The sequence below is a fragment of the Heptranchias perlo genome, chromosome 41 (assembly GCF_035084215.1).
Source record: "Heptranchias perlo isolate sHepPer1 chromosome 41, sHepPer1.hap1, whole genome shotgun sequence".
Taxonomy (NCBI): Eukaryota; Metazoa; Chordata; class Chondrichthyes; order Hexanchiformes; family Hexanchidae; genus Heptranchias; species Heptranchias perlo.
The window spans coordinates 1691045-1715028 of record NC_090365.1 but is presented as its reverse complement, the minus strand read 5'-3'; the positions used below and the strand labels follow the sequence as shown (position 1 = coordinate 1715028).

At 46.0% G+C, this 23984-nt stretch overlaps 2 protein-coding genes across 9 annotated transcripts in view; one reads left to right on the top strand and one right to left on the bottom strand.

The window, feature by feature from the left end:
- The window catches only part of LOC137305904 (striatin-3-like), a 59953-nt gene extending 49040 nt beyond the window's left edge, over positions 1-10913 (bottom strand). For 3 of the 7 annotated variants that reach the window (XR_010958778.1, XR_010958779.1, XM_067974839.1), the window contains exons 1-4: positions 10815-10913; positions 10459-10603; positions 5621-7404; positions 1857-2202 (exon numbers count right to left, since the gene is read on the bottom strand). Coding sequence is in view for 5 of the 7 variants with exons in the window: in XM_067974839.1 (XP_067830940.1) it covers positions 1857-2066 (210 nt within the window). In the remaining 2 variants the exon portion in view is untranslated. Of the gene's footprint in view, positions 1-1856; positions 2203-5620; positions 8162-8381; positions 8633-10458 lie in introns of those variants that run through there. The other 4 variants (XM_067974843.1, XM_067974840.1, XM_067974842.1 and 1 more) reach the window with 4 other exon arrangements.
- On the top strand, positions 1652-13064 carry fkrp (fukutin related protein). Of its 2 annotated transcripts, XM_067974844.1 has the most exons (3): positions 1652-1691; positions 6861-7020; positions 10582-13064. In XM_067974844.1, the coding sequence occupies exon 3, from the start codon at positions 10754-10756 to the stop codon at positions 12257-12259; it is 1506 nt and encodes a 501-aa protein (XP_067830945.1). In that variant the 5' UTR covers positions 1652-1691; positions 6861-7020; positions 10582-10753; the 3' UTR covers positions 12260-13064. The 2 variants fall into 2 exon arrangements, with proteins under 2 accessions (XP_067830945.1, XP_067830946.1); XM_067974845.1 differs by lacking the exon at positions 6861-7020 and having other exon boundaries at positions 1664-1691.
- The last annotated feature ends 10920 nt before the right edge of the window (positions 13065-23984 follow it).

Here is a 23984-nt window from a genome sequence, read left to right as displayed (position 1 = left end):
GCTTGATCGGCACCCCATCCACCACCCTAAACATCCACTCCCTCTACCATCGACGTACCATAGCTACAGTGCGTACTATCTACAGGATGTACTGCAGCAACTCGCCAAGGCTTCTTCGGCAGCACCTCCCAAACCCAGGATCTCCACCACCTAGAAGGACACAGACAGCAGGTGCATGGGAACACCACCACCTCCAAGCTGCATACCATCCTGACTTAGTCATATATTGCCATTCCTTCATTGTCGCTGGGTCAAAGTCCTGGAACTCCCTACCTAACAGCATTGTGGGAACACATTTACCACACAGACTACAGCGGTTCAAGAAGAAGGCCCACCACCACCACCATCTCAAGGGTAACTATGGATGGGCAACAAATGCCAGCCTTGCCAACAACATCCATATGCCGATAACGAATTTTTAAAAATACAACAGGGCAGACTCTATTCCTTTGCCCCGGTCCAAATTTTCACGAGTTCCACAAGTGGAGGTTTGAGGCTCAGAAACTATGCACCTCTTTCCACTGATCCTCCAACAGAGGCCAGCGGCACACAGGTGCAGTGAAAAGGAGCAAGCTCTTAAGCGGTCATGGATCTCAGTTTGAGTCCCAACAGTAATATAAAACTGTCTTCAGATGCAGCATATTTTACAAATTTAATTTATATGAAGGTGACTGCAACCGTTGAGAAAAAAAACCATTGCAATTGACTGTCCCAAATTTAGAAATCAGTGTCCTAGTTCAAAAATGGCTCTGGGGTCTCGAAGAACAGTCATCACCCTACAAACTACACCCAGATGACAATACTGCTACAGAATGCCTGCAGGTTCATATTACAGCCACAATGCAGCAGGGACCAGACAAAGGAGAACCTGAAGTATATATACCAAGTCAGATTTCTATGAAAAAAAAGTAATCTATCATGAAAAATACATCTATAACAACAGGACTAGGCTGGCTATCTGTCTTATATTTACACATGTCCTAGTCTGACCTTTCATCTGTATGTTGATGGCCACAATTTTCACCAGGCTCCAAAGGTGCATCAACCTTGGAAAAACTACCTGAATTAGATTGAAGGTGAATAAAAATGTAGCAAATTTACTGGGGGGAAATCAAATGCTAACTGATTTTAGTAGCTAACATCTAATTTTTCCTGTTTTTTTTACAAGTAAAGCATTGGAATTCGATTCACCCTTCCCAGTAAGCTCACTGAAATGTATTTGGGGGTCTTGGCAGCTCTCCCAATTTATACAGATCAATGCAAACCAAGTCTAATGACACTACAATTCAAAATCATCTGAACTGATTCCAAGTAGGACTCGGCTTCCACAGAGAGTAACAGAAAACTAAATTTACCAAGCTATTAATCATTGTACACCATATTTACACTAAATAAAGGCACAGATTCTTAGGAGATATCATTTGGAGCAAGAATTTCTGATCTTTGTGCCAGCCAAGAAACAACTTCCAACATGCATGTCAAAGCCTTTTATTTTTAAACTGTACATTAAAAAATGGCAGCCTCAATGCTGGTGCAATGTATCCAGAATATTTTTATTGCAAATTAAATATGAAAAATTTAAACTAATGCTAATATTTCTGGGCAGGATTGTTGGCTAATTACATAGCCACAATCCGCCATCTTTAAATCCAAGATGGCGGCGCACCACCGACCCTCCGCAACAATAGAAGGTAAAAAGACAGACGCCTTTCTCTCTCACAAAGCACATTTTTCCGACTTGTTCTTTCCTCAGGTATCGATACCTTTCGACGTATAGAACCGACTGGAAGGGGCGGGGACACAGAATGCAGAAGTTGGTTTTCATTTTTTTTAAAAACTCCCACCCTCTCACTCACTTGCAATTCGGCTTTTTCTGCTTCCCATCGCGCCTTTTCCATCTCGAATCGCGCCCATTCGTGCTGAATGAAGTGTAGGATCCCCGGGACGGTGTACGAATCCGGTTCGGGAGAAGTTTCCGAAGAGATTTTTTCGAAGATCGCCGACGCCGGGCTCGGACAGGCCGGGTTGCCGACCGCTGACGCCATGGCGGCTGACTGCCCGTCCATTTCTTGGCTGCCTTGTCCCGTCCTCTCGCTCCCTCTGCCAGATAGTGAGCCCCTCCGTCTGCTTGGCTGGGTGGCGCATGCGCCGTGCGGTCGGCGGAGGACAGACTTCCTGCCAAATAGAGTCCATCACAACATCCTACTCAAAGTCAAGTCATTCATTGAAGAGAAGGAAGGAAGAAAGGGAGGGAGGATCTGTGTGTGAGTCACAGGGCACCATCTGTATGCATATCATCCTCTATTTAGTTGATTACAGTCAAAACAAAAAACAGGAGCAATTACTTTACAATCATAGGACCAGGAATAAGCCATTCAGCGCCTCCGAGCTTGTTCCACCATTCATTGAGATCATGGCTGATCTGTGATCTAACTCCATATACCTGTTTTTGGCCCATATCCCTTAATACCTTTAGTTGGCAAAAAGCTATCTATCTCAGATTTAAAATTAGCAATTGCCGTTTGGGGAAGAGAGTTCCAAACTTCTACCACCCTTTGTGTGTAGAAGTGTTTTCTAATCTCACTCCTGAAAGGTCTGGCTCTAATTTTTAGACTGTGCCCCCTACTCCTAGAATCCCCAACCAGCGGAAATAGTTTCTCTCTATCCACACTATCTGGTCCCCTTAATATCTTATAAACTTCGATCAGATCACCCTTAACCTTCTAAACTCTAGAGAATACAACCCCAATTTGTGTAATCTCTCCTTGTAACTTAACCCTTGAAGTCCGGGTATCATTCTAGTAAACCTACGCTGCACTCCCTCCAAGGCTAATATGTCCTTCCGAAAGTGCGGTGCCCAGAACTGCTCACAGTACTCCAGGTGCGGTCTAACCAGGGTTTTGTATAGCTGCAGCATAACTTCTGCCCCCTTGTACTCTAGTCCTCTAAATATAAAGGCCAGCATTCCATTAGCCTTATTGATTATTATTGATCTGTGAGATAACTCCATATACCCCCCCCTTAGCTCCATATCCCTTAATACCCTTGGCTAACAAAAAAATCAATCGATCTCAGATTTAGAATTATTAATTGAGCTAGCATCTACTGCTTTTTGTGGGAGAGAGTTCCACACCTACCATCCAGGAGTAAAGAAGCATTTCCTATCTTCTCTCCTGAAAGGCCTGGCTCTGATTTTAAGGTCATGTCCCTTGTCCTGGACTCCAACTCCCTGCCCCACCCTCCCAATAATCATCGTTCCTTTCCACGTGGACAAGCAACTGCCCAGAGTGCCTGGGAGTCACATGGATTTGAGGATTGATCTCCTGGGCACTGCTGTGAGCAACCCAGGAGAAAAGTAGAGCTTCATGCACGTGGTTTGAACCTGTGCACTTTCTTGTTTTGCTCGCAGAAGGCCTTCCAGTTCTCAGAAATTCTCACTCGACAACTGCTGCACAAAACCACAAGCAAAGATATTCAACTACAGGGGACCCTACCTTTTTTAAGGTTAATGTAATAACATTTTCAAACTGTGAACAAGTATCATGTGATCAGATGCTATGCAATCAGACATCACATGGTCAGGTCACGTGATCAAACCTCCAGGAATATGTCCAAGAGTTGGCAGCCCTACATAGCACCCAGCGGCCCACAAACAATCATAAGTGTCCTACAGCTTCTCTTTGCCATAATGACAGCTGATCAGTACAGAATAACCGAAATAATACAAACCCACCCTGCTTTGGCACTCAATTATTTGCTTTTCTAGGATCTCTTAGCCATACTTATAAAATTAGGTAACATTTCAGCAGATACAGGCCATCCAGTCTAATCTGTACCAGTGTTTTTCTCCACCTAGCCTAATCCCACTCTGCTCCTCATACCATTTAATATTACTTTTTTTCAAGCAACTATCTATTTAAACTTGGTACTTACATAATATTGCCAGTAAATGGTCAACTAAAATACAAACCACCATCCAATAATATATAAGAAATTAGAAGATACAGAGATGATTTTCCATGCTGGGTAGAATTAGCTCTTGTCATGAACCTTGTAATCATTCCCAGGTATCAATTAGCAGTAATGGGAAAGATTTTACTTCCAAGATTATGATAATTAGGAATTGTCTGATGCAAATAAGTCCCCAACCACAGCCCAAGGCAAAGTGGACATGTCAAAGCTTTACTCTTTTTAAAAAAAATATTGCTAGGACAGGAATGAGCATGGCCAAGGATGGGACAACTCCAATTTGCCTTGTTGGGGTGTCTCCCCACCTCAAAACCACAACCAAGGTCAGGAACTCGGCGTAAAAGAAATTCAGGTGTAGATCATCAATGATGCACCAAAGATTGTGAACTGACGTCTGTACGCAAGGCTCCGACTTGTATGCGCAGCCAGACTCCACATTGGCGAGCACGTGCATGAGAGAACACACTAGCCTGAGCCTAATCCATCCGTTACTTGTGTAATAGCAGCCAACAGCAACCAGCAATTGTGAAAACAAAGTATTATCTTAATAAAATTATAAGAAAGAGTTATCTTTAACACTGACTCCTGCCTTTGACCACAAAATAAATTCATACAAGTCAAATTCAAATTATAATAATAGTTTCCTTAAATGACACCAGGTTCTCTGCCCTGGATAAAGTGTAGAGAGCACAGCCAATAATAAAATTATATAATAATATTTAATATTACAATTTCTAGGGACCAGTAAGTTGCCTATGGTGCATTTGTGTTCTGCTTTTGGGGGGAGGGTTATTCAGCTGAACCTGAGGCAAGTCTCATCACACAGTGGTGTTGTGGCCTCTCCTGTGACTGACTGACGGGACTGAGAAGCTATTGTATACAGGCCAGTTAGAATGCAAGGAGAAAGAGGAGAGGCTGGTTGCTGTATTGTGATTCATGGATATCATGGAGATTGGGGCATTGGGGAGAAGGCAGGTGGCCCAGGCTCGGCTGAGAGTGAAAAGTCGCCTCTCGTGGGTCTCAGAATGAAGGGCAGTAGACAGCTGGAACCACCTGGGCCAGAGTCAGGGCTACCTAGGTAAAAGAATCTTACTTCTGCAATGTGGCTTGTAGGGCTAGTGCTCCTCCAGGACAAGGAAGCTGGCAATGTCAGGAACTGGACCAATCCCCCATGTGTGCAGGGATGAAGTACACTGCCTCGGACCAGTGTCCTCCTGGTCTGTGGGAACTCTTTGTTCTCTCACTCACTGTTTTTGGAAGGCTACTCAACATATTCGATGCTAAAATTGAAAAACATTTGTATGTGTTCCCCATTTTTGAAAATAAGCAGAAGTTTGAAATCTTAGAGCTGGTAGTGCAGAGATTAAATAAAAAGAAAACCGGTTGCAAAATGAAAAAAAAGTCAACATTAGTGTGGGAGAGGCCAGATGTCACATGGACTCACACTGTGACTAAATATTACCTATTTCACCCATGCCAATGAGTAAATAAATGATTCTGTCCAAGGTCACTTTAATCTACTGACTGAATAAATCAGACTGTTTTTAATTACATGGAGTTCTGTGATGAATTTTTATTGCCATAAAAAAAAATTGGCCAATTTTCTCCTGTGATCTCTTGACTCATCCTGGCTACCCTTTGGTCCACTCACCAGAATGGGTACTCTTCATAAATGAGACTAGAAGGCTGATGATCTTGGGTGAACGTTCAGAAGTCAAGCCCGCCTCATGTCCTCACCAGATATCCCACACATGAGCACTTTCCAACAGGTGTCACTCAACAGTGATCAGATGCAGAAATCCTGGTTGATTGTATCCCCTTCTCTGGCCATGGGTACTGAGGCCAATTGTAGCCCCTCCTCCCCCCTTCAGGCTACTTTATCACAGACTGATGATCGAACTGTATGATCCGCTTCCAACCAAGCCATCAGCCCTGGAAGAATTTTGCTGAATACTAATAATAGGATCCAACAACAATCTGCATTTATATAGCGCCTTTAACGTAGTAAAACGTCCCAAGGCGCTTCACAGGAGCGATTATCAAACAAAATTTGACACCGAGCTGCTTAGGGAGATATTAGGACAGGTGACCAAAAGCTTGGTCAAAGAGGTAGGTTTTAAGGAGTGTCTTAAAGGAGGAGAGAGAGGTAGCGAGGTGAAGAGGTTTACGGAGGGAATTCCAGAGCTTCGGGCCCAGGCAGCTGAAGACACGGCTGCCAATGGTGGAGTGATTAAAATCGGGGATGCACAAGAGGCAAGAATTGAAGGAGCGCAGAGATCTCGGAGGGTTGTAGAACTGGAGGAGGTTACAGAGATAGGGAGGGGCGAGGCCATGGAGGGTCCAATCAGCATAACCCTCAGAACACCAAGAATATGAGCATTTTATAAAGTACATCAAGCGTCATCTTGGCCCAATTGGTGTTATTCTTACTTCGGAATCAGAAGGTTGTGGATTTAAGTTTCACTCCAGGACTTGACCATGTGATCTAGGCTGCCACTCCAGTACAGTACCGAGGGAGTGCTGCATTGTCAGAGGCCCTGCCTATCTGTCGAGGTTGATGTGAAAGATCCTGCAACACTATTTGAAAAAGAGCAGAGAGTTCTCCTGGTGTCTTGGCCAATGTTCCTCCCTCATCCAACACCACAAGGAAACAAATCAAGTGGTCATTTATCTCTCGCTGTTTATGGGATCTTGCCATGAGCAAATTGGCTGCCATGTTTGCCCACACAACAACAGTGACAACACTTCTAAAAGTAATTCATTTCAGTGAAGCGCTTTGGGACGTCCTGAGAATGTGATAAAATGTGATATAAATATAAGTTCTCCCCTTATACTCTAGGATGGCATGTTTCAGTGTAGAAATTAATTTGGTTTCTTTTCAATTATTCCAGGTTTCATAGTAATTTGGACATATCCTATAATGCACAGAAATCACCAACAAAACTTCACATCTGTGGGTCAGCAATTTGAGTAATGGATGGTGTTGAGACAGATAGTGTGACAGAGGCATCTAAACTAAAGGTGGAACAAACCATCTCTTATTAAGTTCAGGTAATTCTCTGTCTACATTAGTTTTTTTTTAAAGTATGGTATGCTCCCAGCTTTGATCCTCAGTCTGTGCTGAGCCAGCTATCTCCAGCAAGGCAATAGTCGGAGTGCATTAGTTGCATCCCTGAACCAGGGAGGGGAGAATCAGCCATGGCTGTCCAGTTACTCATTCTGGTAGGTGCAGGTGCATGGATATCAGGTGAGGACAGCATCGGGCACTGCCCTTTACGGTCGAATACCCTGCCGACACTGCTTGGGTTCACACATGAAGAATGAGCATTGAGGGGTTTTGGTAGAGTAAATAAGATGAAACTGTTTCCAGTGGCAGAAGGGTTGGGAACCAGAGCACAGAGTTTTAAGGCGATTGGCAAATGAACCAGAGGCGACCTGAGGAAAAAAAAAATGAGGCAGTGAGTTGTTATGATCTGGAATGCGCTGCCTGAAAGGGCGGTGGAAGCAGATTCAATAATAACTTTCAAAAGGGAATTGGATAAATACTTGAAGGGGAAACATTTGCAGGGCTACGGGGAAAGGACAGGGGAGTGGAACTAATTGGCTAGCTCTTCCAAAGAGCCGGCAAGGGCACGATGGGCCAAATGGCCTCCATCTGTGCTGTATCATTCTACGATTCAGAGACTGCCTGTTTCCGAGTCAGCATCTTCAGGAGAGGAGAGGGAGAAAATTGCCCGGAATAAAGGAAATGTGATCTTCTGGCCTGTTCGGCTGAGCACCACATTAAATAAAGCTTTGACCCAGTCAGCCAGGAGGGGTGTTGACCCACTGCTCTTCTTGCACACATTTTGATTGAAGAGGCATTGACAAGGACCTGAGGAACTGATTGTCTGTTCACACTCTTAGTTAGCGGAACATGGAACGAGGAGGGCGAGGTACCACACAAGATGGTCACAAAAAAATTGGATGGCTGAATGTTCCTGTAAACTTTTCTCTCCCCTTCCTATTTACATCTTCTTTGCAGCTATTAGAAGCATCACAGGGCCACCACATTACAAGAAGCTGCATTGTCCTGGCCAACATTCTTCCCTCAATGGGTAGCACTCTCGCCTCTGAGTCAGAAGATCATGGATTCAAGCTCCACTCCAGGACTTGAGCACATAATCTAGGTTGACACTTCAGTGGGAGCCCCGTCTGCCCTCTCAGGTGGATGTAAAAGATCCTATGACACTATTCAAAGAACAGTAGGTTGCTTCTCCCCAGTGTCCTGGCCAACATTTATCCCTCAACCAGCGTCATTAAAAAAACAGATTATCTGGCCATTTATCTCATTGCTGCTGGTGGGATCTTGCTGTGCGGAAATTGGCTGCCAAGTTTCCTACATTACAACAGTGACTACACTTCAAACGTACTTCATTGGCTCTAAATCGCTTTGGAACGTCCTGAGGCCATGAAAGGCGCTGTACAAACGCAAGTCTTTCTTTCTTCCTTTGATCGTAGACAGAAAGGTACAGTCTGTGTGTGATTCTGATGTCACATTGACTGCCAGGAAATTCCACTCTTTGTTCAGGCCATTGAAGTCTTGGAAACGGCAGCAGCCAACACCCTGTGTTTGAACTGACGCCCAGTCCGGAACTAACTCTTTAAAGGAGAAAGTGCTTTCAGCGACAAGAATTTATATGCAGAGCACCTGTATGCTTTTTAAAATTTATTAATACCCCAATATTTCCCCATCCACCCAGGCACGATGCTTTCCCCCATTAGTTTTTCCATACACTAGGACTTGGATTTTAATCAGAAGAGTGTTTTAGTGTAACAGTGCCCACCTGACCTGCTGCGACAGTAACTAGTTAGTACTACAGTCAATATACATTCTGCTCTACTCACCAGTATTTTATTTAGATTCTAACTTTAACCCGAGCATAATAGGGGCCTGTTTTAACCATAAGAGCAACTGGTAACCTCCTTCAGTTAGGCAGGGGGAGAGAAGAAGAGCAAAGGCACTGCAAAACACACTGATGATTAAAATGGAAGTGCTGGTGAGTCAAACAAAAAGAGAAAAAAAAAAAGCCTGGCATTTATAGAGCGCCTTTCATGATCTCAGGACGTCCCAAAGTGCTTTACAACCAATGAAGTGCTTTTGAAGTGTGGTCACTGTTGTAATGGAGGAAACACAGCAGCCAATTTGCGCACAGCAAGATCCCACAACAGCAATTAAATAAATGACCAGATAATCTTTTTTTAGTGATGTTGGTTGAGGGATAAATATTGGCCAGGGAACCGGGGAGAACTCCCCTGCTCTTTTTCGAAATAGTGCCGTGGGATCTTTTACAGCAGACAGTTTAACCTCTCATCCAAACGACAGTGCAGCACTCCCTCAGTACTGCATTGGGAGTGTCAGCTCGGATTATGTGCTCAAGTCTCTAGAGTGGGACTTGAACCCACGATCTTCTGCGTCAGAGGCGAGAGTGCTCTCTCAAACAACCATTGACGGTGTCCACGGGCTTCTGTAACTGGAGTTTCGGTAGAACATAGTGGTACAAATGACACTACGTATACCCAGTGACAGCACTGAAAATGATTTTTATCCAGCAAGCAAAAGATGCTCATCCCTCAGAGAGAAATCCAGGTCAGTGTCATCTGTGTGAGTTGTAAACAATTTTACAACACCAAGTTATAGTCCAGCAATTTTATTTTAAATTCACAAGCTTTCGGAGATTTTCTCCTTCCTCAGGCAAATGTTTCAAGATCTCGAAACATTTGCGAGATCTTGAAACATTTGCCTGAGGAAGGAGAAAATCTCCGAAAGCTTGTGAATTTAAAATAAAATTGCTGGACTATAACTTGGTGTTGTAAAATTGTTTACAATTGTCAACCCCAGTCCATCACCGGCATCTCCACATCTGTGTGAGTGGCAGTTTTGTACTGGACTCTTGACATTTATAAGTAAGAGTTTCTTGGCTGGAATTTTCTGATGTTCCACTCCTCCAGTTATACAAAATTGCAGCCATCCTGTCCCACTCAGTAATCCATGCAATGCCCTAAAAAAAATAGAATTTTTTTAAAAAGTTGAGAAACTCAGGTGGAGAAATCTAGCCCCAAAATATAGGATGGCAGCAAGATTGAAAAGAGGAAGACAGAAGCTGAGGTAAATGAGAAAGTAGGCGTTTGTTGATGCCAAGCTTGCAACTTAAAAATATGTAAATTGTAGGAGGAAGGGGAGACTGAGGGAGTTGAGGAGATCTACGCTTCAGAGGTCCTGGGAAAGAAAGAGTCAGAGTAAGAGACAGTGTGACAAGTCTCGACTTCAACAGGGTGGGGAAGCAGAGAGTAGGAAGAGGATATAGAATGATATATTTGGAGAAAGAACCGAGGACATTTCAGAAGAGCAATGCCTATAATAGCATCAATAAAACAGAGAGAGAGATAGAGAGACAAGAAAGATTACACTGCTCCTGGTTTGTACCTGGTTGCAAAATATCCACTGACCTGTAAACACTGCAACTTCACGAATACTAAACTGGAAGAGATTCCATTTTGTGGGTGTTCATTAATTGATGAGTATTATGCTCTTATTTCCTTGTCCTTCATAAATTTTTTCTTTTTTTTTAGGTCCAATGAAGACAGCGCATTCCTGATGAATTAATTGCAATTATTAGTTGAACAAGAGTTGGGATTCCTGACTTGATTGTTACGATGTCAAAAGGCAACAAGAGATTATTCAAGAAAAGCTGCTACTTGAACTAATTAATGTACGAACGCTACTGAATTTACAGAAAGCACAATGCGGGTTAGTTTTTGCCAGGTGCTGCTGACCGGGGCGATAGTGATTAATCTAGTCGTACTTTACTACGTCTCCCGAACCCAACAGCAAATGCTGAAGCACAAAGACCTAGGGAAGGCTGCATCACGCAGGCCGGCGGTTTCAAGAGTCACTGGGATCACTGTACTGATACGAGAGTTCGAAGACTTTGAGAATTGGGTGGTGGGCGTGGTGCAGTCCTTCTTGAAGGAAAGGCCAGACCAGCCCATTGTGGTGGTCGCTGATAAGCTTCCATACCCACCATTGGACCTGCCCGATAAAGGGAACGTACGGGTGGTGTTGTTGAAGGCATCTCCAGATCAACCGTACTATGTTGCCAGACCCGAATTCTACATCAAGACCGAGTACACCCTGCTGGTGCCCGATGGGGTACAGCTAGACTCAACTCGGCAGCTCGATCGCCTTCTTCAGGAATTTGAGGGCAACAAAGGGAAGGTTCGTATGGTGGCAGCCCCCATCCAGGCTTCGGGAACGTTTCAGTGTCTAAACTTATGGGTTAGTCTTAAGGAGTGGAGCGCTGTTTACAGCCTTTCTCCAGCTCAGGTTTGCGATGCCATTGGCGGAGAGGCTGTGGTTCTTCTTCGAACCGAGGATTTGTTCAACCTCTCTCAGCCCATGGTGAGGCCACTCATGACGTCCCTCTTCATTCAGTCTTCGCTGCACGGCTGGAGAGTGAAGATGGCGGAAAGCATTGTGTTCTCTTCCTACCACCGGTCTCTGTTCATGTCGGCCCACAACCAGTGGAAGGCCGACATCAATGCCAAAGCCAGGTTGGCCCAACTCTTCAAAGGCTTTGGTGTGAAGCACGTGGTGCAGGCCGACGGGAAGGAGCAGTGGTATGGGTGCAACAAAGACACTCCTCGCTGTTTCGGCACTGTGCATGACGACACGCCAGAGTACCTGTACCAGGACAGGTGGACTCCCCCTTGCTGTCTCAAAGCCTTACGCGAGGCCACCAAGTATGTGATAAACATCTTGCAATCCTCAGGTGTTCGGTACTGGTTGGAAGGTGGAACACTTTTGGGAGCTGTCCGTCACCAAGACATAATTGCATGGGACTACGACGTGGACCTTGGAATTTATCTGGAGGACGTGGAGAAATGCGAGTACCTAAGGAACCTGGACTCTGGTTCGGTTGTTGACGAGAGCGGCTATGTGTGGGAAAAGGCAGTGGAAGGGGACTTCTACAGAGTGCAGTACAGTGAAAGCAACCACTTGCATGTTGACTTGTGGCCATTCTATGCCCGAGAAGGAATCATGACTAAAAACACTTGGATGGACCACAAGCAGGATGTGGAGTTCCCAGAGCACTTCCTGAAGCCGCTGGTTCCCATGCAGTTTGCTGGGGTGACTGCTTTTGCGCCCAACAATCACAGGCGCTTCCTGGAATTGAAATTTGGGGAGGGAGTCATTGAAAACCCTCAGTACCCAAACCCGGCGAAGAAAAAATTGGAGAAGGTGGACTAAATGGAGGACCGTAGACATCCCGGCATGAGATACGGGATAGTTACACGAGGGCTTCCGATGTTAGAGTTTTTGAGACATGTCATTGCCTCCTAACACGATCACAGATATTTGTTATTCCACATTTGTTTCTCCTCTCGTGAAGGCGCTGGCTCTTCCTGAGGGACAGTTCTCGTCCATGTGGCCCTTCTTCATATACGAATCCAGACTGCGACTGTTGGCAAGTTACTGGAAGATGGAGGGCTCAGAGCCCAGCCTTATCCTATCCTTGCCTGATACGCTCCATAACAGGAGGGGCTGCATGGCCACAGGAGCAGGAACCCCGGCTGATTTTCTTTCTTTACCACCGCCCAACTCCAGCTGAACACAGAGAGATCAAACACAGGACCTTCTGCTTCTTGGCTCGGTACCACACCGAGCAGTACCTTTACCCACTGAGCCACAGGGGATGACTTCAGTTCCTTTAAGTTACAAAATAAAACGGCAGCTCGGATGAACACGTGGGAATGTAAAGAAGCAAATTTGCACAGTAGAGTCCAAATTGCGAGGGTACCTCACGACCCCCCAACTGCAGAGTTATTTGACTGAGCTCAGAAAATAATATGATTATTATGTGCATGCAAAACTTGAAATGTGAAAAGAAACAGAGCACTAGAGGGTGCTCGGTGGCAGTCCAGGGTCTGGGCTAAAGATGACCCAAGACATAGTGAAATTCCTGAAGCATTAACTGAAAAGTATGCTGTTAACTCCATGTGACAAAATGCCAATGGACTAAACCACTACCCATTAAATAGAATTCCCAATCCAGGCTTCAAGTATTCCCCTGATTTATACTCTAATCTAAGCCTTTCTCAGCTTAGTTTCTCCAGCTCTTCTTCTGAATTCCCGACACAAAGTCCAGCTCATCCGATACGCTGCCGCCTGCATCCTATCCGTACTGACAATTACCTCCATTGGCACTCCATCCCTCAGTGCATTGTCAAAACATTAGTCCTCATTTACACAGCCCTTCCATGGCCTCGTCCTATCCCAGCGTTGCAATCTCCTTGGCTCAGTTGTTGGCACTCCCGCCTCTGAGTCAGCAGGTTGTGGGTTCAAGCCCCGCTCCAGAGACTTGAGCACAAAACCTAGGCTGATAGTTCGGTGCAGTACTGAGGGAGTGCTGCACTGTCGGGGATGCCGTCTTTCAGATGAAACATTAAACCCAAGTCCCGTCTGCCCTCTCAAGTAGATGTAAAAGATCCCGTGGGACTATTCAAAGAAGAGCAGTGGAGTTTCTCCCATTGTTCTGGCCTCCATTTGACAGATTATCTGGTCATTGCTGTTTGTGGGATCTTGCTGTGCGCAAATTAGCTGCAGCTTTTCCCTGCATTACAACAGTGACTACACTTCAAAAATACTTCAGTGGCTGTGCGGAGGTTTGGGACATTCTGAGGTCGTGAAAGGCGCTATGTAAATGCAAGTTCTTTCTTTCCTGCAGCCCTACATGAGGGTTTGTTGCTCCTAATCAGGAGCGGAATTCCGAGCTGATATTTTCCCTCCTTTTCCCAAGACCAAGCACACTACCTCACTCCCACCCTGGCTGAGATCAGTTAACCCAGCACAGACCATGGAACCAAACCTGGGACCTTCCACACAGGACAGTGCGTTCATTTAATGAACACCCGTTTGTTCAGCGGACCACGAGCCACAGTCAAATTCGGGTAGACATCTCTGTGTAGAACAGAAATAGGAGCAGGAGTCGGCCATACGGCCCCTCGAGCCTGCTCCGCTATTTAATAAGATCATGGCTGATTTTCGACCTCAACTCCACTTTCCCGCCCTATCCCCATATCCTCTGATTCCCTTAAGAGTCCAAAAATCTATCGATCTCAGTCTTGAATATATATGAATATATATGGAGTAGAGAATTCCAAATATTCACCACCCTCTGAGTGAAGAAATTCTTCCTCGTCTCATTCCGTATCCTGAAACTATGCCCCCTAGTTCTAAACTCTCCAGCCAGGGGAAGCAGCCTCTCAGCATCTACCCTGTCAACTGCTAACTGTTCAGACCGAGACAAAGTACAAACAATTAAACGAGCGGCTGGCAACGATTTTGCCGGTCGGCAGCTTTAGATCTGATTCAGGCAGAAAGTTTCTTGGCTGACTCCCATTTCCCAGCACTGTGGCCCAACACCAGAACAAGCCCACACTCACAGGAAAGAATTGAAACTATCCCAACCATTTCCCCTTAAAGATTAAGTGGTGAAAGTTAACGCTTTACTATCGCCAGGAGGAGAATTCCATAATTGGCTTTTCCTTCTCTCCCTCCCACCAAAATTTTCCAGCCCCCCCCTTAAAGACGCTGGCTCACACTGAGGTACAGGCTGCACTGGTCGCTACCTTACCCAAACGGCCATTTTTAATGCACGTCTAGACAGTGAGTGTCAGCAAGCTATTTGTTTATGGAGGGTATTGAGCCCAACCTAGTCCTCACCCAGGACTCGAACCTAGGACCTTCTGCACTAACCAATCGACTAGTGTCAGCTGTGGCTCAGTGGGTAACACTCTTGCTTCTGAATCAGAAGGTTGTGGGTTCAAGTCCTACCCCTGAGACAAGCTGACACTCCAGTGCAGTATTGAGGGAATGCTGCACTGTTGGAGGTACCATCTTTTGGATGTGACTTTAAACCGAGGCCCCATCTACCCTCTCCGGTAGACTTAAAAGATCCCACGCCACTATTTCAAAGAAAGAGCAGGGGAGTTCTCCCCAGTGTCCTGGCCGATATTTATCCTTAAACCAACATCACTAAACAGATGATCTGGTGATTATCACATTGCTGTTTGTGGGATCTTGCTGTGTGCAAATTGGCTGCTGTGTTTCCTACATTCCAACAGTGACTACATTTCAAAAGTGCCTCATTGGTTGTAAAGCGCTTTGGGATGTCCCGAGACCATGAAAGGCGCTATATAAATGCAAATCTTTCTATCTCACCAGCTGGAGCATTTACCCAGTGAACCATCAGGGCAGCTTATAAATTTTTTGTATAACAATCTATTTAATCCGACGGGACGTACCAAATGGTTAAAGTCAGGCAGCTGTTTCCCTTTTATTTGGGCGCTGGAGCAAGTCCCACGGCTCAAAATCAGATGCTCTCCTAGCAACCAGGTTGTTGCCAATGACCGGAACACCTACACAAACAATTAAAGCAGACCCTCTGCTCATATCCATGACGACAGTGACACTGTAAATGGAAAATGTGCGTGGCCCGGTTAGATATATTTATCAAGTGGGTGGACTTAATACAAAAATAATTGCAAGGTCAATATAAACAGCGAGCCTCCTGGCGTGTGTCCTGGATCTAAAGTCCACTGTTGCCGAGGAGTGATGTGCTGGTAGAATGCATTTAAGGGGTATTTCTAAGCTCCCTGTGAGGAGCTGTACCCACAGGGAGCACGGGTCGGAGAGTTTAGAAGAATGAGAGGTGATCTCATTGAAACGTATAAAATTCTGAAAGGGCTTGACAGGGTAGATGCTGAGAGGTTGTTTTCCCTGGCTGGAGAGTCTAGAACTAGGGGGTCACAGTCTCAAGATAAGGGGTCGGTCATATAGGACCGAGATGAGGAAAAATTTATTCACTCAGAGGGTTGTGAATCTTTGGAATTCTCTACCCCAGAGGGCTGTGAATGCTCAGTTGTTGAGTAATTTCAAGACTGAGATCGATAGATTTTTGGACACTAAGGGAATGAAGGGATATGAGGATCGGGCGGGAAAGTGGAGTTGAGGTCAAAGATCAGCCATGATCTGATTAAATGACGGAGCAGGCTCGAGGGGCCCTATGGCTGACTCCTGCCCCTGTTTCCTATGTTCTTATGTAGTTGGGGCCACAATGTTGCAGCCCTATCTCCAACTCATGGCCCCTTTGAAGGCAGCTCTTTCACTGGGAGAAGGGAATCACCCCTTTATCCTATTGCACCCAGATTAAGGGATGTAGGTTATCATATTTTGCCTCAGGATGGGGACTTGTTTCTCCCCTGGAACTGGTTCAAATCCAGCTCAGACTGATAAGAGTGAAAACATTCTCTGTCCAAGAGTGCCATGTGAAATGATTTGGGCAGTCTCAATCTAGTGGACATGGACCCATAGCACTATATTATTTCTAATTTGGCGATAAATTTGCAACCTTGCTCAGAGAGGCCACACAATGTTTCAGAAGAGCCATGTGAGGGTAGAAATTCCAACTGGAGAACGTTGCATGTGAATGTTTAACACACGCAATGCATTCCTGCGTGCATTATTTTTACTCCAGCCTTAACCCATTTATTTGTGTAAAAATAGCACGCACGGGCATTTGGGAGTGTTAAGCCTTCACACTTGAAGCTCACCCTATGAATTTCTTCACTGCAATTTTTCCTCTAACCCCAGCAGCACATCAGCCATCGTGTTCTGCATATATCACTAGTTTGATACTAACCCTCAAATATATATTAATAAATGCTGACCTTGCTAGCGACACTCACATCCCATGAATGAATAAAAAGAAATTAATCAACCTCTGAGGGATTTTGACAGAGTAGATGGGGAGAAACTGTTTCCACTGGCAGAACGGTCAGTAACCAGAGGACACAGATTTAAAATAATTGGCAAAAATGCCAGGGGCGAAATGACGAGAAATTGTTTTACGCAGCGAGTTGTTCTGATCTGGAATGCGCTGCCTGAAAGGGCGGTGGAAGCAGATTCAATAATAACTTTCAAAAGGGAGTTAGATAAATTTGCAGGGCTACGGGGAAAGAGCAGGGTAGTGAGACTAACTGGATAGCTCTTTCAGAGAGCCGGCACAGGCATGATGGGCTAAATGGCCTCCTCCTGTGCTCTATGATTCTTCCCTACCACCCCCTCCTATTTGCTCAAAGCACTGACTCAAGTTTGGTAATGTCAGGTACGAGATACCTGCCTATGCCTGTGAAACTCCACATAAATCAGCACCCATAGGCGAGAAGGACAGGATTCTTATCTAATGAATTCACTAAACAGCCACTTGGGCTGACACTTTGCCAATAAATTCAAGACCCTGCAAGCCTGTGATGAAGCCGCATTAAACTCACCTTTTGGAAAAACCAGTCTATTCGAGTCTAATGCATACCTGGTCTGAGGATGGAATTCAGAACGGTCCAGTAAATGGGCACACCCACAATCTTCCCCTTACTTGCCTCGTCTCTGTTACTGCTTATACTGCTGGAATGGATTACAAGGTTGAGCTGAAATAGTGAGGTAATGCTGCCACTTTATAAATCAATGGTGTGACCGCACTTCGAATACTGGGTACAGCTCTGGTCGTACACAGTACTAAAAGGATATTGCAACTATTGAAAGGATACAGAAGAGAGCAACCAGAATGATTGGATTATAAGGAGCAATTATATAAATTGAGCTTGTTCTCACTGGAAAAGAGAAGGTTGAGAGGTGATGTGATTGGTGTTTTTAGGATTCTAAAAGGGACTAGATAATGTCGACATGATAAACTGTTTCACCTTGTCCAGAGCAGGAGAGCCAGAGGACACGGCCTGCGCTTTAAGGGGATTAAATTCAAAACTTGTCTGTGGAAACAATTTTTCAGTGAGCGAGTGGTCAATCTATGGAACAGGCTCCCTAGGGAGATGGTGGAAGCAGTTAGTATTGATTTATTCAAATGCAAATTAGATAGATTCCTTTAAGTGAGTAACATTTTGGGATCCAGTATCTGAGCCGTTTGAGCAAAACGCTTCCAGCAAACCTTGGTAAAGAGCAAAAGCAGGTTCCGTTTTAAAAAAGCACTCTGCAGATTACATAGAGTGCCAGGCAAATACTTTCCCCTCAGTAACTTTCACACTGGTTCCCAACGGCTGCAGGAGACCTGTGCAGGAACCTTAGCACAACAACAACTGGCATTTATATAGCGCCTTTAATGTAGTAAATCGTCCCGAGGCACTTAAGCAGGATTATTATCAGTCTAAATTTGACTCCGAGCCACAAAAGATGATATTAGGACAGGTGAGGTAGGTTTTATGGAGCGTCTTAAAGGAGGAGAGAGAGATGGAGAGGGAATTCCAGAGATTAGGGCCCAGGCAGCTGAAGGCAATGGGGCAAAGAAAATCGAGGAAGCACAAGAGGCCAGAATCGGAAGAATGCAGAGTTCTTGGAGGTTACAGAGATAGGAAGGGTTGAGGCCATGAAGGGAATTGAACACAAGGATGAGAATTTTAAAAGCAATAAACTGGTATAAAAACAGCAGTTAACTCCAGATGATGTCCAATTTTGCCCAAGACTTGAATTCGAGGGAGTCAGCCTTGGCACAGTGCTGGCACTCTTGTCCCTGAGTCACAAGATTGAGATTGTGGGTTCAAGCCCCATTCCAGAAACTTGAGCACATAATCTTGGCTGATACTTCAGTGCAGTACTGAGGGAGCGCTGCACTGTCGAAGGTGCCGTCTTTCAGATGAGACCTTAAACCAAGGTCCTATCTTCCTTCTCAGGTGGACATAAAAGATGTACCATTCAAAGAAGAGCAGGGGAGTTCTCCCGGTGACTTGGCTAACATTCATCCCTCCCTAAAAACAGATGATCTGGTCATTTATTTCATTGCTGTTTGTGGGATCTTGCTGTGTGCAACTTGGCTGCTGCGTTTCCTACATTCCAACAATGACTACACTTCAAAAAGTATTTCATTGGCTGTAAAGTGCTTTGGGACGTCCTGAGGTCGTGAAAGGTGCTATATAAATGCAAGTTCTTTCTTCCGAGGGAGATTCTTCCAGCATCTCTCTGATACTCCAGGAGAAGATACAAGAAAAACTTTACTGTTTGATACACAACCCCTCTCTTAACCCTAAAGCCCAACCTCTCTCCTTTGCAACCAATACTGCTACGGTCAGCCCTGCTCTGAACTTCCCTCTCTTGTTTCTCCTAAGCTCCAAGTACCCCCATTCTATATAATCTTCCTCCTCCCCACATCTTCACCATGTTGAAATTGGGACGCGTTGTACTGTTTCCCACGCTAACTCAGTCTTTCCCAGGATCTCAAAACCACAGAGTTCCTCACATCTTTCGGTCTTCCCTTCCTCCCACGGTCTGCTCGTTTTTACCTAACCACTTGTTTCTTGATTTGTCCTTCCTTTCACTCGTTGTACCCTTGAGCTCCGGGCTGTTGGGCCTCGGCCCTTCACCTGGCTTCCTAAAGAGAAACAAGTCGGCTCGGGGTCGAATTTTACACAGAGTTCAGTACATTTGAAAGAATTATATGATCACATCAGCGTAAAATGTAACTTTCAGTTCTTGGTGGGAGAAGGACCAGAAGTTTAAATGATGATTAAACACGGGGGGCAAAGATCAGAAAATTGGTCAGTTTTACAACAACAAAAATTTCCATGCATATTAAAGGGAAAAGTTAGAAGTAATAATAACCTAAGTGGTCGGGGGTGGGGCTAAGATTATCAAGCTTCAGGAGACCCTGAGGCAGCTCGGTTTATTCTCACTGTAAAAGTATTTTTGGGGGAGAAAGAAGGAAAGGCTTGCATTTATACAGCATCTTTCGTGAACTCAGGACATCAACAGCGCTTTACAGCTAACAAAGTACTTTTTGAAGTTATAGTCACTGTTTTGTAGGAAATGCGGCAGCCGATTTGCGCACAGCAAGATCCCACAAACAGCAATGTGATAAATGACCAGATCATCTGTTTTTAGGTGTAAGTTGAGGGATAAATATTGGCCAGGACACCGGGGAGAACTCTTCTGCTGTTCTTGGGAATAGTGCCATGGGATTTTTTACATCCACCCGAGAGGGCAGGTGTGGTTTAACGTCCCATCCAAAAGACAGAACCTCCTTGAAGGGGAAAAAATTGCAGGGATATGGGGAAAGAGCAGGGGGGGTGGATCTAATTGGATAGCTCTTTCAAAGAATCAGCACAGGCACTGAATGGCTTTCTTCTGTGTTATATGATTCTAAGGCACGGAGATTTGGCAAAGATAGAAGTTAATAGTTAATGCAACAGCGCTGTTAATCTGTTAACTGAACAGAGCAGCTTCCACTAACATTATCCTACAGAATTACAGCATACCAGGAATTAATGTGAAGTTGATTTTAATCCACAAAATAAAACATAAGATGGTTGAATGAGAAGCTATAATTTAACCATTGGTTAACACCTGTAAACCATTACTGTATTTGACCTTGGCAATGAATGCTCTTCATTAGATGTCTCATTAGCCAGCGTTAATCATACATTAATCAAATAGTTCACTGCCCTGGTGTAGAACTGAGCCCTCGGAACCTCCAAAGCCCAGTCCCTGAGCTGTGTTGAGCTGCTGCTCTCAGCCAGGTTGACAGTTTTGGGCACGGCAATTGGCATCAGCATCAATGAGCTGGGGGCGGGGGGGAGGCTGAAAACCAGCTCAGGTCCCTGCTCCTGATCACCATCTGGTGAACCCTGCTTGAAAGTGGGCACATGTGCACTTTGGGTCAGGACAGAACATAAATCAACTGTGATGCTACTTTCAGTTAAATAGCTGCTAACTCTCGCTTTCAAGGCTTACACATGGAGAATCACTGCATGGGTGAGGTTGTGAAGGGCATCCAGTGCCCCGTGGAACCTGTCCCCCGGTGAGAGTCAGTGACCGTGGAATTGTACCCCAGTGAGAGTCAGTGCCCGTGGAACCTGTCCCCCGGTAAGAGTCAGTGACCGTGGAACCTGTCCCCCGGTGAGAGTCAGTGCCCGTGGAGCTGTCCCCCAGTGAGAGTCAGTGCCCGTGGAGCCTGTCCCCCGGTGAGAGTCAGTGCCCGTGGAGCTGTCCCCCGGTGAGAATCAGTGCCCGTGGAACCTGTCCCCCGGTGAGAGTCAGTGCCCGTGGAGCTGTCCCCCGGTGAGAGTCAGTGCCCGTGGAACCTGTCCCCCGGTGAGAGTCAGTGACCGTGGAACCTGTCCCCCGGTAAGAGTCAGTGACCGTGGAACCTGTCCCCTGGTGAGAGTCAGTGCCCGTGGAACCTGTCCCCCGGTAAGAGTCAGTGACCGTGGAACCTGTCCCCCAGTGAGAGTCAGTGCCCGTGGAGCCTGTCCACCGGTGAGAGTCAGTGCCCGTGGAGCCTGTCCCCCAGTGAGAGTCAGTGCCCGTGGAACTGTCCCCGGTGAGAGTCAGTGCCCGTGGAGCTGTCCCCCGGTGAGAGTCAGTGCCCGTGGAGCCTGTCCCCCGGTGAGAGTCAGTGCCCGTGGAGCCTGTCCCCCGGTGAGAGTCAGTGCCCGTGGAACTGTCCCCCGGTGAGAGTCAGTGCCCGTGGAGCCTGTCCCCCGGTGAGAGTCAGTGCCCGTGGAGCCTGTCCCCCGGTGAGAGTCAGTGCCCGTGGAACTGTCCCCCGGTGAGAGTCAGTGTCCGTGGAACCTGTCCCCCGGTGAGAGTCAGTGCCCGTGGAACTGTCCCCCGGTGAGAGTCAGTGCCCGTGGAACCTGTCCCCCCGGTGAGAGTCAGTGTCCGTGGAACCTGTCCCCCGGTGAGAGTCAGTGCCCGTGGAACCTGTCCCCCGGTGAGAGTCAGTGACCGTGGAACCTGTCCCCCGGTGAGAGTCAGTGACCGTGGAACCTGTCCCCCGGTGAGAGTCAGTGACCGTGGAACTGTCCCCCGGTGAGAGTCAGTGACCGTGGAACCTGTCCCCCGGTGAGAGTCAGTGACTGTGGAACTGTCCCCTGGTGAGAGTCAGTGCCCGTGGAACCTGTCCCCCGGTGAGAGTCAGTGTCCGTGGAACCTGTCCCCCGGTGAGAGTCAGTGTCCGTGGAACCTGTCCCCCGGTGAGAGTCAGTGTCCGTGGAACCTGTCCCCCGGTGAGAGTCAGTGACTGTGGAACTGTCCCCTGGTGAGAGTCAGTGCCCGTGGAACCTGTCCCCCGGTGAGAGTCAGTTTCTTAAGGAGAGAAGAAAAAACATCAATTAAAAAAAATGAGAAAATACCTTTAAAAGCCTCAGGGTTTAGAAAAATATATATTATGTGCTGACTATGCGTTGCAGTTACAGTACAAAAGGGGGCGCCACTATCATTGGTATCTTCAGCCCAGGCCAGCTCGACAGATTCCTGGTCACAAACACACACTTAGAATTTACAAGAACAACTCGCATTTAAATAACACTTTTAATATAAAACAACGTCCCAAGGCACTTCACAGAGGCGCAATCAAAAAAAAGGGACACCGGGAGGAGATGTTAGGAGGGACGGCCAAAAGCTTTGTCAAAGAGGTGGGTTTTAAGGAGGTTCTTAAAAGGAGGGAGAGAGAGAGAGGGGGGTTGAGGGAATTCCGGAGCACGTGGACTCGGCAGCTGAAGTCGCCAATGGTGGTGTGGACGCACAAGAGGCCAGAGTCAGAGAGATGTTGAATATAAAGATTGCCGTATGTGAGTAATGTGCAGTGGCACAACATGGGTATGTACTCGTCATGTTTCAAGTTGCCGATGTCAGCCCTATCATGAGATGATGTGAATCGGAGAATCCAGACTGTTCTCGTTCCTGCACCGAATAGAGATTTAAAAAAACAAACGTGTCCCGGTCTACAGTGAACACTTGTATCCGTCTCTTACTTACTCTCTTGCCAGTTTTCTCCCCTCCTCGTTGCTGGGGTACAGTTCCACCGGGCACCAGGGAGCTTTCACTACTTCGCTCTTGATGTGTGAGCCTAGACAAGGAGGGTCAGCTGCCTATTTGACCACGGAGGGCATCATAACCACTGTTCACCTGATGTCCACACACATACCTCCCAGCAGGTGCCGCTGGAGGGTTCATAGAATCAGAGTGATACAGCACAGAAGGAGGCCATTCAGCCCATCGTGCCTGTGCCAGCTCTTTAAAAGAACTATCCAATTAGTCTCGGTCCTCTGCTCTTTCCCCGTAGCCCTGCAAATTTTTCCCCTTCAAGTATTTATCCAATTCCCTTTTGAAAGTTACTATTGAATCTGCTTCCACCGCCGTTTCAGACAATGAATTCCAGATCATAACAACTCGCTGCATAAAAACACTTCTCATCTCCCCTTCTGCTTCTTTTTCCAATTATCTTAAATCTATGTCCTCTGGTTATCAGAAGCAGGGACAATGGCTGATTTCTTTCCCCTCCTAACCCAGGAATGCTAAGGCTAATTTGTAGACAGAACTCTCAGTGCAAAAAAGAGGCCATTTGGCCCATTGTGCCAGCTCCTACCCACCCCCACCCTCTCTCCTACCCCACCGCCCCTCTCTACCCTACCCTACCCCCCCTACACACCCCACCCACCGACCCACTGAGTTACTGGGACAGTGACTACATTTCAAAAGGTACTTCATTGGCCGTAAAGCGCTTTGGGACATCCTGAGGTCATGAAAGGTGCTATATAAATGCAAGTCTTTCTTTCTTTCTATTTAATCTAATCCCGTTTCTTGCTCTTTCCCTGCACCCTATTAATACTTCTATTCAAGTATTTATCTAATTCCCTTATAATGTTATGATTCAATAGCTACTCGTGGTAAAGCATTCCTTATTCTATTTGCGTGAAAAATTCCTTCTAACCTCTCCCTTTACACATCTGGTTCTAATCCCGAGTTCATAAGGACTGGGGCTGTTTTCTTTGCAACAAAGGAGGCTGAGGGGAGATTTAATTGAGGTGTATAACATTATGACGGGACTAGATAGAGTGGATAGGGAGGACCTATTTCCCTTAGCAGAGAGGTCAGTGATCAGGGGGTATAAATTTAAAGTAATTGGTAG